Source organism: Chiloscyllium plagiosum, unplaced genomic scaffold (assembly GCF_037043375.1).
Source record: "Chiloscyllium plagiosum isolate Xiang-an unplaced genomic scaffold, Cpla_swu_hap1 HiC_scaffold_20, whole genome shotgun sequence".
NCBI classification, from domain to species: domain Eukaryota; kingdom Metazoa; phylum Chordata; class Chondrichthyes; order Orectolobiformes; family Hemiscylliidae; genus Chiloscyllium; species Chiloscyllium plagiosum.
In genome coordinates, this window is record NW_028270158.1 from 10,794,971 (window position 1) to 10,810,650 (window position 15,680).

The 15,680-nt window shown below is 41.1% G+C and overlaps 1 protein-coding gene across 3 annotated transcripts in view; it reads left to right on the plus strand.

Annotated features, from left to right (window-relative positions):
- LOC122560857 (ubinuclein-1-like) overlaps nt 1-15,680 on the plus strand; it is a 77,626-nt gene that overhangs the window by 13,325 nt on the left and 48,621 nt on the right. For 2 of the 3 annotated variants that reach the window (XM_043712029.2, XM_043712028.2), the window contains exons 2-4: nt 1,348-1,440; nt 4,425-4,520; nt 15,509-15,652. In XM_043712029.2, coding sequence (XP_043567964.2) covers nt 1,348-1,440; nt 4,425-4,520; nt 15,509-15,652 — 333 coding nt within the window. The remainder of the gene's footprint in view (nt 1-1,347; nt 1,441-4,424; nt 4,521-15,508; nt 15,653-15,680) is intronic. The other variant, XM_043712030.2, reaches the window with a different exon arrangement.

Consider the following 15,680-nt stretch of genomic DNA (forward strand, 5'->3'; position numbering starts at 1 on the left):
GAGAGAAAGGTTGCTTCAAGCTGTTGTGGACAATGTACCTCTCTTGACAAAATACTTTAACTCTAAAGAGAACATTTTGCCCATTGTTTCATTTTCTGTGTGACAGCTTGGGTGCAATCTATTGCCATTTATGTAGCATTCTGGGTAGGTGGGTTTTGTGGTTAGCAATCTGATTATCCCAGTTTAAAATCTTTTCATGCTCCATATTGTTTTGAAATTTAAAACACCGCAGTGTGTGGACTAGGATATGTACACAGTTTCAGCACCACTGATCTAAACTCTGGTTTCCAGCATCTGCAGTCCTCACTTTTGCCATGTACACAGTGCACTAATGCATAAAGTGCTTCAGTCTTTAGAAGGAGTTTATGCAGTCAACTAGTATGAGTAGCATGATTATGTTGGGGAGAAAGTGAGGTCTGCAGATGCTGGAGATCAGAGCTGAAAATGTGTTGCTGGAACAGCGCAGCAGGTCAGGCAGCATCCAGGGAACAGGAGAATCGACGTTTCGGGCATAAGCCCTTCTTCAGGAATTCCTGAAGAAGGGCTTATGCCCGAAACGTCGATTCTCCTGTTCCCTGGATGCTGCCTGACCTGCTGCGCTGTTCCAGCAACACATTTTTAGCTAGCATGATTATGTTGTTGAACTTCACTGTTATTGGCTAGTGAGGTCCTACAATGACCAACAACCACATGCAGCTCTTAATGTTGGTTCTAAGCCAGTATTGGGCATCCTCTTCCGTGGTTCGTAAGGTGAAGGCTGTGGGAGTCTGAGAGGAGCAGAAATCGCAAAGCTCTTCCCAATTTTTTTTTTGTTTTCATAGAATTGTACGGTACGAAAGAGATTCTTTGGCCCATCACTGCCAAAAAATACAACTAACTGCACTAGTCCCATTCTCTCATTAGGCCCTTGGCCTTCAATGTCCTGGTATTGCAAGTTTTCAACCAAGTACTACTAAAAGGTTGAGTTTTCCCACCTCAACAAATCTGAGGTGGGCGATGTCTGAGGGCTAATAATAATGCTAAAATTCCGGAGTCTCAGGTTCTGGAAGTATAGGTTTTAATCCCAGTGTGGTAGATATTGAATTCAGTAATAAGCTAACCCAATAGTGGCCATATACCCTCTGTTGATTGTTGCAAACCATGTGGTTCACTTGTCTTTTTGGGAAGGAAACTAGCTATTCTTACCTGGTCTGGCTATGTGTGACTCCAGGCCTAGAGCAAATGTGGTTGACTATTAACTGCTCTCTGCAATTTAGGATGGACAATACATGCTGGATTAGCCAGAAATACTCACATTCTGTGTTTTATATATTATATGATGCTAATGTCATTTTTTTTTTAATTTAGAAAGATGCAAGTAAACATTTTGATGCTCCTTTTACTGATGACAAAAGAGAAGAAGAAATTGAGGCTTTGGCTAAAAAGTTTGAAGAGAAATATGTGAGTCCTGTATAGTTTTTCTTCATTAAGGAAGCTTACAGCTTTAATACCTACGTTCTCTATTAAGTCTGATCTATTTGATAAAGTTGTTTTGCTGTCCTACTATTTTGTAAGCTGACTTCTATCCAGGCTATTTCATTTGAATTTTGATTGCTCTAAGCTTTCAGAAACAAAACTATTTAAAAAGCAACAAGGATTAATTCAGCAATGCTGCATAAGTAAACCTGTTTCAAAGTGTTTAGTATTGGCCATGTTGCTAACTGAAAATTTAATTCCGAGTCTGTTCGCTCCAACAGCATCTTAGCAGAAGCAGATATTCCGATTTAAGATCAAAAGTGAACATTCATCAGATTATAAGTTACTTTCTGGGTATCTTCCCTTCATTCGACACATTTGAAACATGTAGATTGGTAAATTTCATGGTTGGAGATCATGACTAAGATAGATTAATAGGACACAATTTGAATGAATATTTATGGTTCATTAGAAATGGATTATTTTTGAAATTGTTGTGAAACCTTCAAGACCACACAGTGCACATGTTCATATTTCCTGTCAACAGCTTATTAACTTGCCTTCCCTCCTACCTGCAATATAATTGATACAATTCAGCTTGTAAGTTTGCTAGCTGAGCTGGCAAGTTTGTTTTCAGACGTTTTGTCACCATGCTGGGTAACATCAGTGAGCCTCTGGTGAAGCACTAGTGTTCTGTCCCACTTTGTTTGTGTCTTGGTCTCTTACGGTGGGTGATGTCATATCTTTTTCTCAAAGGTTGGTAAATGGGGTCCAAATCTGTTTCTTGATGGAGCTCCAATTTGAATGCTAGGAATTCTCTGTTTAACCTGATGGATGTATTGTCCCAGTCAAAGTGGTGTCAAAGTGTATTAAAAGATACTAGTGATAGTGGGTCAGGTCCTTTGGCTAGTTGTTGTTCATCTATCCTGGTGACTAGTTTTCTGCCTGTCTGTCCGAGATAGTGTTTGTTACAGTCCTTGCATGGTATTTTGTAAATGACGTCGTTTTGCTGATTGTTGGAACACTGTCCATTTTAGGGTCATCGGTAGCTGTTTGTGTGTTAGTAGGTTTGTGGGCTACCATGATGCCAAAGAGTCAGAGTAGTCTGGTGGTCACCTCCGAGATGTCTGATGTATGGACAGTGTGGCTAGAGTTTGTGTGTTGTCTACTTGTTTGGGTTTGTTGTTTAAGAATCGGCAGACTGTTTATCGGGTAACTGTTCTTGAATACGCCGTATAGGTTTTTTTCTTCTGCTTGTAGTTCCTAGGGGCTGCTGTGTGTTGTGGCCCATTTAAATGATGTCCTGATGCAGCTCCATTTGCAGGTGTTGGGGTGATTGCTTCTGTAGTTAAGTGTCTGGTCTGTATGTGTTGCTTTCCTGCAGACGCTGGTCTGCGGTTCTACATTAACTGTTTGTTCCACTGTGACATCTCGGAAGAGAATCTGTTGGCGTTCTCGTTTGTGAAATTTATGCCAATAAGGATGTTGTTGATGCTGTTATAGATTTCCTCTAATTTGTTAGGTTTTGTGATGACAAAGGTGACATCAAAGACATCTCTAAGATGACTGCCAGACTACTCCAACCCCTTGGTATCATAGTAGCCCACAAACCTACCAATACACTGAAACAGCTACTTATGTTTCTTGCAAATTACAATGTATTCATATTTCGATCTGCTCTGCTCTAAATTCAAGTAGCACATGACTGCACTAAAAGTGCAGATATTCTTTTGGAACATGCACCAGCTGTCCATTGTGTTAATCTCCCAAAGAGTTCAGTGCTTATAGTCATAATTATTTGAAATATAAATTTGTGCCAGTTGCCTTTAGTTGGTATGCGCTGCAAGTGTCACAGCAGTGCTATTGGTGACAGAAAAACACCACATCTTTTTAATTAGCCAAGCAAAAGATGTAAGCAAGTCTCACATCAGTACTTACTATTAAAGAAGCAATGTTTGAGATTACAGTACAACTTTCAAATAAATGCTGCGTGACCAGGGTTGAATTTTAATTGGAGCAGAAATCAATGTTTAGACAAGTGTTGCTGGAGGTAGTTCTGTTTTCAGATTTAAGTGTCACCTTGCAGGGCTTTCTGACTGAATAATGTTTATTGAATTATGTTTCTGATGGTTTTCATATCTTCAAATTCTTTGCTTGGAGAATACTATGTAATAGAAAAAGGAGTCAGAGACTGGTGTGAATGCTCCTTCCATGACCATGGCCATATTGTATGAGATAAAGTGGCAGTTCATCTAATACAAGAGGAATTATTTGAGCTATAGAATCCCTACAGTGTAGAAACAGGCCATTTGGCCTATCGTGTCCACAGTGACCCTCCAAAGAGCATCCTATCCAGACCCACCCCACAGCCTGTCCCTGTAACCCCGCATTTCCCATGGCCAATGCGCCTGGTCTGCACATCCCTAGACACCATGGGCAATTTGGCATGGCCAGTCCACCGAACATGCACATCTTTGGATGATGGGAAGAAAGCGGAGAACCAAAGGAAACCCACGCGGACACTGGGAGAATGAGCAAACTCCACACAGATTGTTGCCTAAGGGTGGAATTGAATGCGGGTCCCAGGCACTGAGAGACTGCAGGGCTTGCCACTGTTGCTCCAATCTTAACCTAACATTCAACAGATGGGTTAAAGCAGGCACCAACACTCAAACATAAATCTCCTGTTGGAAGTCTGTCCATAATTTTAAGCCAGAGTCTCTGGTCTTCACATTGAGACAATAGCATGATTCAAACTCTGTATTTTGACTCAACTGTTAATGCTACAATTATGCCAAATACTCACTTCATCTCATGAATGAAGAGATTGAAGTTGTTGCAGCAGAGAATCCGTGGGGAAAGGATGGCTTACTTTAGCTGCATGGAAGTGGAATAGGAGACTGGTTGATTGAATAAGTAGCACCAGTACAATTAATGATGTTTGTTCATGTATAGCTTTTACGTTTTAGGGCCCAAAGAAGCGAAGGAAGGATCGTATCCAAGATCTGATCGACATGGGTTATGGATATGATGAAACCGATCCATTTATAGATAACTCTGAAGCTGTAAGTAAATTGAATTAACAAGCACCGTCTATAAGCAACAGTGATAACTCTTTAAAGTTATTTCATTTGCTGTGAAGTGTTTCAAGATGTCCTAAGGAATTGAGAAACACTGGAGGGATGCAAATTCTTTCTTTTTACTTTCTCCCTCCTTCCTTTGATTTCCTTGGGCAATAAATGCAATTTCAGCCCTTTTCTATTCTTCAATAAAGAAGAACTCTGTACATGTCATCCTTTTATTTTGCTCTGTTAAAGCTTTAATAATGTGTACCAGACTCTGGTTCTTGTTCAGAATCTGCATGATATTGTGATGTTGTCATTGAAAATTTTGTGTGTAACATTAGAATGAAATATGTTGAGCAACAACGAGTTTGGGAAATGTTTTCTGTCTGTGTCATCAGGTTTCTGTATCTATATCAGACATTTTAACATTCTTGCAGTAAAACTAATTGGGCTTTTTCAGTTTGATATATGTTGAGTGACATGAGAGGGAAAATAATTTCTGCTGATTATATGGTCTCGGGCTTTTTCTATAGTTTGATGAATCCAGTTGAATTGAAGTTGCACATGTGGAAGAAAATGAAGATTAAAATATATATTAATTTTGTTGAATGGAATGCCACTATAAATTTTCCCAAATAAAACCTTCGATGTTTGACTTATTTTGGACAGGAATAACTGTTTATCCTTTTCTCGCATCTTGCAGAGAAAGCTTAGATGTGGTATTCTTTTGTGAGTATAGTCTCCACTTCAAAAATACCTGATTAAAATGAGCAGTTGTTTATGATCCAAAACCAACAACAATTAACAATTTTTATTAACGTCATTCTCAGTGTTCTCAAATAATAGCTGAAGTACTTAATTTATTTTGGACAAGAATAACTATTTAATCCTAGTTCACAGCTCATTAAAGTACCCTAAATAGCAGAGAAGACATTTCAGGCAAGCTTCCCTTACCTGCAATTCAAGATTTCTTATCCTTACACGCTGCATCTAGATTTTCTTCTTGTTCTTTGCAATTCATTTCACTGATTGTGTTCAAATAGAAAAACGTCTGAGGTAGTAAAATGAGGAATGAATGATATATTGTCACATATATCAGGGGCGATACAATGAAAAGTGTTCTGTCACCACAATCCGGTGTCATTTTGAGGTATAAAAGAATAAAAAGAAAGTACTTAATCAGAGTTAATCTTAATCGGCCGGGGTTCCAAATACTGCTGCAGCATTTCTGCAAGGTTCCTGCTATGGGCCTACTGCAGCCAGGAACCCCCCGCTCCAGGCGCCATCACCATTGCAGTCGTTGACTCACTACCACCGAAAGAGTCCATGTTCTGGGCCAACCACAACCAGAAGTCCCCGTTCTGCCATCCCTGCTCCACCCCCATTCCAGGGGTCCATGCATCAGGCCCACTGAGCCAGGAGTTCCCATTCTGTCATTGCTGCAGCTGACCCCCTACCGCCATTACAAGAGTCCACACATCAGGCCTATGAGCCAGAAGTCACTGCTGACCCCACTCCAGCCTCCCTGGAGGATGATGAAGAGAAGAAAATGAAAAAGATGACGCAAAAAGGGGAGAGAGAGAGAAAGAATGCAGTCAGCCTGGAGCGGATGAACTCAGCCCGAATACTACCTGTCGTCCAAGTGCCACCATCTTGAGCTTACAACTTTTGGTGGGGGTGGGGAAGAAGCACTAACATTTCACTTGTCCTCTCTGGCAGCTTTTACTGTAAAGGAAATTTGTTCAGCAGCCACTTAAATCCAATCAACAAGAATCAAAATTGCCTTTTGATAGTAACTCGAAAGTCTTTAGTTGACAAATCGCATTCCTTACCAAGATGTTTCAGTTGTGGGAACTTGAATTGCAGAAATATTTCTATAACTGGAAGACTGCAAAGACTTGGTAACTTGCAACATGTTGCACTGGCTGCTTTTTGTGTCCAGTTGGAAAAACATTGTTTCCACCTGCTTGGAAATTGTTTTATGTAGAAAGCAAAGTATTCCAAACTTCACTCGCAATTTTCTACGTAAGACTAGTAGTAAGGATGCAATTACAATGTGACTTCAGAATTGTCTTATTGATGTCTAAGAACGAGGTCAACACCAAGCTTTTCCTTTTTTGATAACTATGCATCATCTATCTTTCGCCAAATCTGTTATGTTCTGAGTGCATGTAATTAATTGCTTCTTCATTGGTTTGTTTACATGATCACTTGTACAGGTGCTTAATGTGCATTTTCAAAAAAAAACAAGCTCTTTGTTAGTAAGTATTGCCATGTTCATATGACCCACTATCTACCACTGAAAGTGCAGAGGTTTTGGGCCTTGTAATTAACAGACCTCCACTCATAACCCCAAATGAATAGCACCAATTGATCAAAGGTGTTAGTTCTACTTGGGTCTGCAACCAATGTCCTTGCTGGAACAAGAGGCATTTGGAGTAAGGTGATAGATTCTAGAGTGGAAGAAGCAGTAAATAAGTTATTCCTGAATTGGAAGACGAAACTCTCACTGAAAAAAGACGTTGTGTTATCCATCAGTGAAGTAGAGGGATCAAAATGCTGGTTTCTGGCTCGAAGTCTTGAGGGTAGCTCAAGAAACCAGTTTTTAAAGAAGTAAGCATTCTGGGTAATCCAAGATGGTGGACAGGAAAAGTTTCTGGCTGTAACAGCTGCTCGTTTTTTTTTGGGGTGTCTTGTGTTGGAGGTGATTTCCTCAAATTCCAGGAGCAGCAATTACTCTCTTATATGCTGTTGCATTGCTTTGGAACTTTGGAGGAAGAAAGAGTGTTGAAAAAAAACAGCACTTTTTAAAAGGGGAAAGAACAGACAAAGGAAATGCACGTGGTGAGGTCAGTGCAGGAGAGAGAGAGAGAAAGAAACCCACATTGCTAACTGACAGCGTTGGCAGTTACTGCCTTTGCTGTTGAATTCATGTAGCAGTGGACATCGGAGTGCGTCTGGGAAAATTAAAAAACAGTGAAATTCGAACTGTTCTTGGACAGACCTGTTTGGGAGAGGTCACAGAACTGAAACAGATAAGTGGATGTTTTAAGCATGGCCTTAAAATAAGTTTGCAGTAGTGAGTAGAGTGGGTTCTTCCTTGATTATGTTTTATTGAGCTATGTCTCTTGATTTAAGCCAGAAGTATTAATTTAACCTGGAGGAGTGTTTTCTAGGAGAATAAGGCAGTGCTATTTTCTGGCTGTCTAGATTGAAAGAAGCAAAAATCACTCAGTAGAGTGATATGCTCTTGTTGGATGTGGAAGTTAAGGGAGAGTTTACAGATTCCTGAGGATTATATCTGCAATAAATGCTGTTGGTTAAGATCGGTTGGAGAGGCAGTTAGAGGCAATGAGTTAAAAAGAGCAAGGGGGTGACCGTTATAGGAAGGGGGGAAAAGTCTCAGATACAGTCACGTAGATGGGTTAACTCCGGGAAAGATAAGAGAGGCAGGCAGGTAGTGCAGGAGTCTTTTGTGGCTATCTGCATTTCAAACAAGTATGCTGTTTTGGAAAATGTAGGGGGTGATGGATTCTCAGGGGAACGTAGCACAAACAGCCAAGTTTCTGGTATTGAGACTGGCTCTAATGTAATGAGGGGTACGTCGGGTTCCAAGCAATCAGTTGTGTTAGGGGATTCTCTAGTCCGAGGTACAGACAGACGTTCTGTGGCGAACATCGAAAAATCAGAATGGTGTGTTGCTTCCCTGGTGCCAGGATCAAGGATGTCGGAGAGGGTGCAGGATGTTCTTACTGGGTAGAGGGGCCAGCAGGAGGTCATTGTTCACATTGGAACCAACGACATAGGAAGGGAAAAGGTTGAGGTTCTGAAGGGAGATTACAGGAGGGTTAGACAGAAATTTAAAAAGGTGGTCCTCGAGTAGTAATGTCTGGATTACTCCCGCTGCTACGAGCTAGTGAGGGCAGGAATAGGACGATAGAGCAGATGAACGCATGGCTGAGGAGCTGGTGTATGGGAGAAGGATTCACATTTTTGGATCATTGGAATCTCTTCTGGGAAGAGACCTGTACAAGAAGGACAGATTGCACCTAAATTGGAAGGGGACTAATATACTGACAGGGAGGTTCGCTACAGCTGCTTGGGAGGATTTAACCTCGTAAGATGGGGGGGTGGAACCCAGGAGATAGTAAGAAAAGATTTTGATCTGAGACTGGTACTGTTGAGAGCGAAGGTGAGGCAATCTGGCTGGGCAGGGCGGTCTAAAGCAGAGAACAAGGTAGGACTACTAAATTAAACTGCATTTATTTCAATGCAAGGGGCTTAACTGGGAAGGCAGATGAACTCAGGGCATGGTTAGGAACATGGGACTGGGATATCATAGCAATTACAGAAACATGGCTCAGGGATGGGCAGGACTGGCAGCTTAATGCTCCAGGATACAAGTGCTACAGGAAGGACAGAAAGGGAGGCAAGAGAGGAGGGGGAGTGGCATTTTTGATAAGGGATAGCATTACAGCTGTGCTGAGGGAGGATATTCCCGGAAATACATCCAGGGAAACTATTTGGGTGGAACTGAGAAATAAGAAAGGGATGATCACCTTATTGGGATTGTATTATAGACCCCCTAATAGTCAGAGGGAAATTGAGAAACAAACTTGTAAGGAGATCTCAGCTATCTCTAAGAATAATAGGGTGGTTATGGTAGGGGATTTTAACTTTCCAAACATAGACTGGGACTGCCATAGTGTTAAGGGTTTAGATGGAGAGGAATTTCTTAAGTATGTACAAGAAGATTTTCTGATTCGGTATGTGGATGTACCTACGAGAGAAGGTGCAAAGCTTAATAGGCATGCCCGAAACGTCGATTCTCCTGCTCCTTGGATGCTGCCTGACCTGCTGCGCTTTTCCAGCAACACATTTTCAGGTCTGATCTCCAGCATCTGCAGTCTTCACTTTCTCACAGAATAGGGCCCCTCAAAGATGAGCAAGGCTGCCTCTGTGTGGAGCCACAGAAGATGGGGCAGATACTAAATAAGTATTTTGCATGAGTATTTACTGTGGAAAAGAAGATGGAAGGTATAGAATGTAGGGGAACCGATGGTGACATCTTGGAAAATGTATGTCTTGAAGTGCATACAAGTGGATAAGTCCCCAAGATCTGATCAGGTGTACCTTGAACACTGGGAAGCTAGGGAAGTGACTGCAAGGCCTCTTCCTGAGATATTTCTTTAATCGATAGTCACAGGTGAGGTGCCAGAAGACTGGAGGTTGGCTAACGTGGTGTCACTGTTTAAGAAAGGTGATAAGGACACGCCAGGGAACTGTAGACCAGTGAGCCTAACGTTGGTGGTGGGCAAGTTGTTGGAGGGAATCCTGAGGGACAGGATGTACATGTATTTGGAAAGGCAAGGACTGATTAGGGATAATCAACATGGCTTTGTGCGTGGGAAATCATTTCTCACAAACTTGACTGAGTTTTTTGAAGAAGTAACGAAGAGGATTGATGAGGGCAGAACAGTGGCAGAATCTATATAGACTTGAGTAAGGCATTCGACAAGGTTCCTCAAGGGAGACTGGTTGGCAAGATTAGATCTCATGGAATACAGGGAGAACTAGCCATTTGGATACAGAACTGGCTCAAAGGTAGAAGACAGAGGATGGTGGTGAAGGGTTGTTTTTCAGACTGGAGGCCTGTGACCAGTGGAGTGCCACAAGATCGGTGCTGGCTCCATAACTTTTCATCATTTACATAAACGATTTGGATGTGAGCACAAGCAGTATCGTCAGTAAGTTTGCAGTTGACACCAAAAATTGAAGGTGTAGTGGACAGCAAAGAAGGTTATCTCAGATTACAGCGGGATCTTGATCAAATGGGCCAATGGGCTGAGGAGTTGCAGATGAAGTTTAATTTATATAAATTCGAGGTGCTGCATTTTGGGAAAGCAGGACTTGTACACTTAATGGCAAGGTCCTTGGGAGTGTTGCTGAACAAAGAGACCTTGGAGTGCAGGTTCATAGCTCCTTGAAAGTGGAGTCACAGGTAGATAGGATAGTGAAGAAGGCGTTTGGCATGCTTTCCTTTATTGGTCAGAGTATTGAGTACAGGAGTTGGGAGGTCATGTTGCGGCTGTACAGGACATTGGTTAGGCCACTGTTGGAATATTGCATGCAACTCTGGTCTCCTTCCTATCGGAAAGATGTGAAACTTGACAGGGTTGAGAAAAGGTTGGAGGGTTTGAGCTACTGGGAGAGGCTGAACAGGCTGGGGCAGTTTTCCCTGGAGCGTCGGAGACTGAGGGGTGACCTTGTAGAGGTTTATAAAATCATGAGAAACATGGATAGGGTAAATAGGCAAAGTCTTTTCTCTGGGGTGGGGGAGTCGAGAACTAGAGGGCATAGTTTTAGGGTGAAAGGGGAAAGATATAAAAGAGACCCAAGGGGGCAACCTTTTCACGCAGAGGATGGTGCGTGTATGGAATGAGCTGCCAGAGGAAGTCGTGGAGGCTGGTACAGTGGCAGCATTTAAAAGGCATCTGGATGGGTATATGATTAGGAAGGCTTTGGAGGGATATGGGCCGAGTGCTGGCAGGTGGGACTAGATTGGGTTGGGATATCTGGTTGGTATGGACGAGTTGGACCGAATGGTCTGATTCTGTGCTGTACATCTCTATGACTATATAAAGTGTAGAGATCCAGGACAATGTTAGGGTGGGGTAATGAAAAATGTCTTCAAAAATATCATTCAGTCATATATGGTTCCCTTGGCTAAATAGGGACGGAAAGTATACAGAAACACGAGAACATTATGATAACGTCCTTTGAGCTTTCTTTCCTATAAGCCACTTGGCTAACTCCTATATTTTGCTCGGTATCCATACTGTATTAATCCTCTTTCTAATTTCCTTTTTAGTTTTGGCAGACAATTCCACATTCTAATTATCTTTTATGTAAATAGTTTTTCAAGACTAACTTCAATTCTCATTTTGAAATTTGTATTTTATTGCTTCTATTCCTTAGTGCAACCGTATCAATATGACTGTATGAAAGGTTGTAACCTTAACATGACCATTCATGATCTTGGAAATCTCTACCAGGTTACTCCTTAACTCCTTAACAGTTCTAGAAAACAGATTTCTAACTTGTTCAGTCTCTTTTCAAAATTGAAGCTGTTCAACCCTGAACATTCCGAAGTATCCATCCTGCAGCTTTTCTGCTGGTCTCTTTTTTTTAACCTCTCTAATGGAGAAGAGGACAAAATTCCAGCTGAAGTTTTTCCAAATATAATATTGCATCTACAATTCCAATGCCCTTTTTTAATGTCGTTGTGCACTTTTGATGCAACCCACTTTTAATGATCTAGCTAATTGCCCATCAAAGTTTCATTGCATATCAGCTAAGTTTAAAACCTTGCCATTTAAGGTCATTTCATTGATTGCTTGTGTTCTTTCAAATGAAGTAAATAAAACTCACCTGAAATGTTTTTCTGCACAGATGCTGACCTGCGGTTTTTGAAAATATTTGTAGCTCAGATTGAGGTTCAGGTTGTAAGCTTGCTCGTTGAGCTGGTAGGTTTGTTCTCAGATGTTTCGTCACCATGCTAGGTAACATCATTGAGCCTCCAGTGAAGCACTGCCGTTCTGTCCTGCTTTCTATTTGCGTGTCTTGGTTTGTTTTGGTGGGTGATATCATTTCCGGTTCTGTTTGAGAGGTTGGTAAACGGGGTCCAAATCGATGTGTTTCTTCATGGAGTTCCAGTTTGAATGCCAGGCCTCTAAGAATTCCTGTGCGCGTCTCTGTTTTTAGCCTGTCCTCTGATGGATGTGTTGTCTCAAAGTGGTGTCATTCTTCGACTTGGGATACTAGTAATAGTGGGTCATGTCTTTTTGTGGCTAGTTGGTGTTCCTATATCCTGGCGGCTAGTTTTCCGCTTGTCTGTTCAATGTAGTGTTTGTTACAGTCCTTGCATGGTATTTTGTAAATGACATTTATTTTGCTGGTTGTTGGTATAAGGTCCTTTTAGGTTCATCAGTAACTATTTAAGTGTGTTGGTAGGTTTGTGGACTACTGTGATGCCAAGGGGTCGGAATCGTCTGGTAGTGATCTTGATGTCTTTGTATGGTAGTGTGGCTAGAGTTTCTGGGCATGTTGTGTCTACTTTGAATTGAATTGAATTTATTGTCACGTGTACCAAAGCGTTGTCTTGCGAGCAATACAGGCAGATCACGTAATTAAGTAACATAGATATAAAAAATATAGGTAAACAGCAGCAAAAACAAAAACACTGGTACAGGCGAATGCTAAATGTTTGAGAGTCCATTCAGTATTCTAATAGGGTAGAAACTGTTTTGAAACTGGCTGGTCCGTGTTAGGCTTCTGTACCTTCTCCCTGATGGCAGTGATTGTAGAAAAACATTGCCAGGTTGGGATGGATCTTTGAGAATGCTGGTGGTCTGTCCTCTACAGAAGAGCTGGTAGATGGAGTCTATAGATGGGAGGTTGGCCTTTGTGATTGTCTGGGCTGAGTTCACCACTCTCTGTAACAGTCTCCGATCTTGAATGATAGCGTTGCCATACCAGGTAGTGATACATCCAGACAGAATGCTTTCGATGGCGCACCTATAAAAGTTGGCAAGGGTACTCCCCATCATGCCAAATTTCCTCAGCTGCCTGGGGAAGAAGAGACGTTGTTAGGCCTTTTTAACTGTGCATCCACATGAATGGTCCAAGAAAGCTTGTTGTGAATGACCACTCCCAGGAGCTTGACACACTCCACTCATTCTACCTGTGCTGTTAAAGTGTACAGGCACATGAGTAACATCCCATCGAAAGTCAATGAGTTCCTTGGTTTTGCCGGCACTGAGAGCCAGTTTGTTGTCACTGCACCACTTTACCAGGTCTTTCACCTCCCATCTGTAGTCTGTTGCGTCGCGATCCGAGACTTGACAGACTATGGTGGTGTCATTAGCGAATCTGTAAATGGCATTAGTCTGGTGTTTGTATACCTACAACTGTGTCACCAATGAGAACACCTGGAGGGCTCCAGTGTTGTGTTAGTGAGGATGAAACATTGTCCCCAGTCTTCACTGATTGTGGCCTCAGGGTCAGGAAACTGAGGATCCAGTTGCAGAGAGTGAGGCTTAGTCCGAAATCACTAAGTTTAGTAATCAGTCTCAAGGGGCTAAGTGTTGAAGACTGAACTATAGTCCATGAATAGGATTCTTATGTAGCTTATTTGGATTTATTGTTTAATAATCGATGGACTGTGTTTATCGGGCACCCGTTCTTCTTGAATACGCTGTTGAGGTATTTTTCTTCTGCTGCTTGTAGTTCCTGGGTGCTGCAGTGTGTTGTAGCCCATTTGAATAATGTCCTGATGCAGCCCCATTTGTGGATGTTGGGATGATTGCTTCTATAGTTAAGTATCTGGTCTGTGTTGCTTTCCTGTAGAAAGCTCTACAGCGTATTCAAGAAGAATGGGTACCCGATAAACACAGACCCCACTTACCAACTCTGAGAAAAAGAACCGGAAATGATATCACACACCTTACGAGACCAAGACACACAAATAGAAAGCGGGACAGAACACCAGCGCTTCACTAGAGGCTGACTCATGATGTTACCTAGCATTGTGATGAAACGTCTGAAAACAACCCTGCTGGCTCAGCGTGCAAACTTCCAACCAGATGCTGACCTGTGAGTAATCCTGGCATCCTCTGTATTTAATACTTCATTCAAGTATGACTTTTAAGTGCCAAGAAAAGCAAATGGCAAGCCGGAGCATTACAAATTTTGAAATAATTTGTTATAATTGGCTATCCTCTGATTAATAGAAAGTAGCATGATTCTTTATTTCCATTTATCTCATGGGCCAGATACACTCAGATTTGAAAACATAGGCTGATAGACCCATTCAAAATTATTAACCATATTTAAATGCCTCTCTGTTAAATTCACCAAAAGCTGTCACTCATTGAACAAATCATGGGCAATGTTTGTATTTGAACTGATTAGCTTTTCAACCAATTTACTTCAAAATTAACTGAAATGGTACTTAATCTGTTATCTACTGTAGCTGAATTTGAAAATCCAGTATTGTGCGAATTCTCCAGATGAAATGTTAGCATTGCTTAAAACAACAGCAATTAGTATCTTTGTCTCTGTATATCAGTCTGAATGATTGTCACATTAATTGTAAAGTATCGAGCAATGTCTGCTTGGTGCTAAATGTCAAAATCATTTGTTATTTGGCATCACATTCAGTTTAAAATGGGTATATCTACTTAGAAAATTAAATCTGATCTCTTTTGGGCAGGAATTAAACATTTAATTTTTCTTGCCAGGAAGGAGATTTTTTCCATTACTGAAATAAAATAGGGAGCAGGCTAAAATATTTTAGCAACTCCTCTAGTCATACCAAAAATGCTACGATGCACCTGATTGAAAGTGCTACTTTATTTTTTGACAACCACTTTGATATTACAAGTATATTACAAAGTGAGAATTATTTTTGTGCTTTTCTATAAAACAAATTTCCCTCTCTCTCAGACTCTTGCTGCCTTTTGGTCACAATGCAGTGATTTCCATTAGAGTATATACTTCAGGAACAAAATGTCGATAGAGAAATGAAAATGTCTTAAAATAACAGAAGTCAAAATTCTACAAAGTAAATCATGTAAATAGATGTCTACCAAAAATGTCTGTCAGCGATATTCTAAAACAATTGGCTGGAAGTATTTTGTTTACTGCGGAGCGGTTTTGAATTCCATAATTTCTGTGCATTTAAGGGTGATTGTCAAGCTGTGTGATTTCATTAATATTGCAGATTATGGCACACTGCATACCACATGATATGCAGCAAGTAACATTAGCAATAAGAAATAATGTTGAAGAAGTAATTCTTTTTTGGTCTGTCTCATCAAAGCACTGAAGATTTTTCCTATGAAACTGACCATTCACATACTTATCCAATATTGTATCTTGTCAGTAATGATCCTTCCTAATATCCTCCTTCCTTTGTGGTGTTCTAGTATGATGAACTTGTTCCAGCTTCCTTAACTACCAAGCTGGGTGGCTTTTACATCAACAGTGGAACGTTGCAATTCCGTCAAGCATCTGAATCAGACGGGGATGAAGATTTTGTAAAAGACAAGAAAAAGACAAAGTCTCCAAAGGTGAGCAAAAAAGTGATTGTTCACTGTC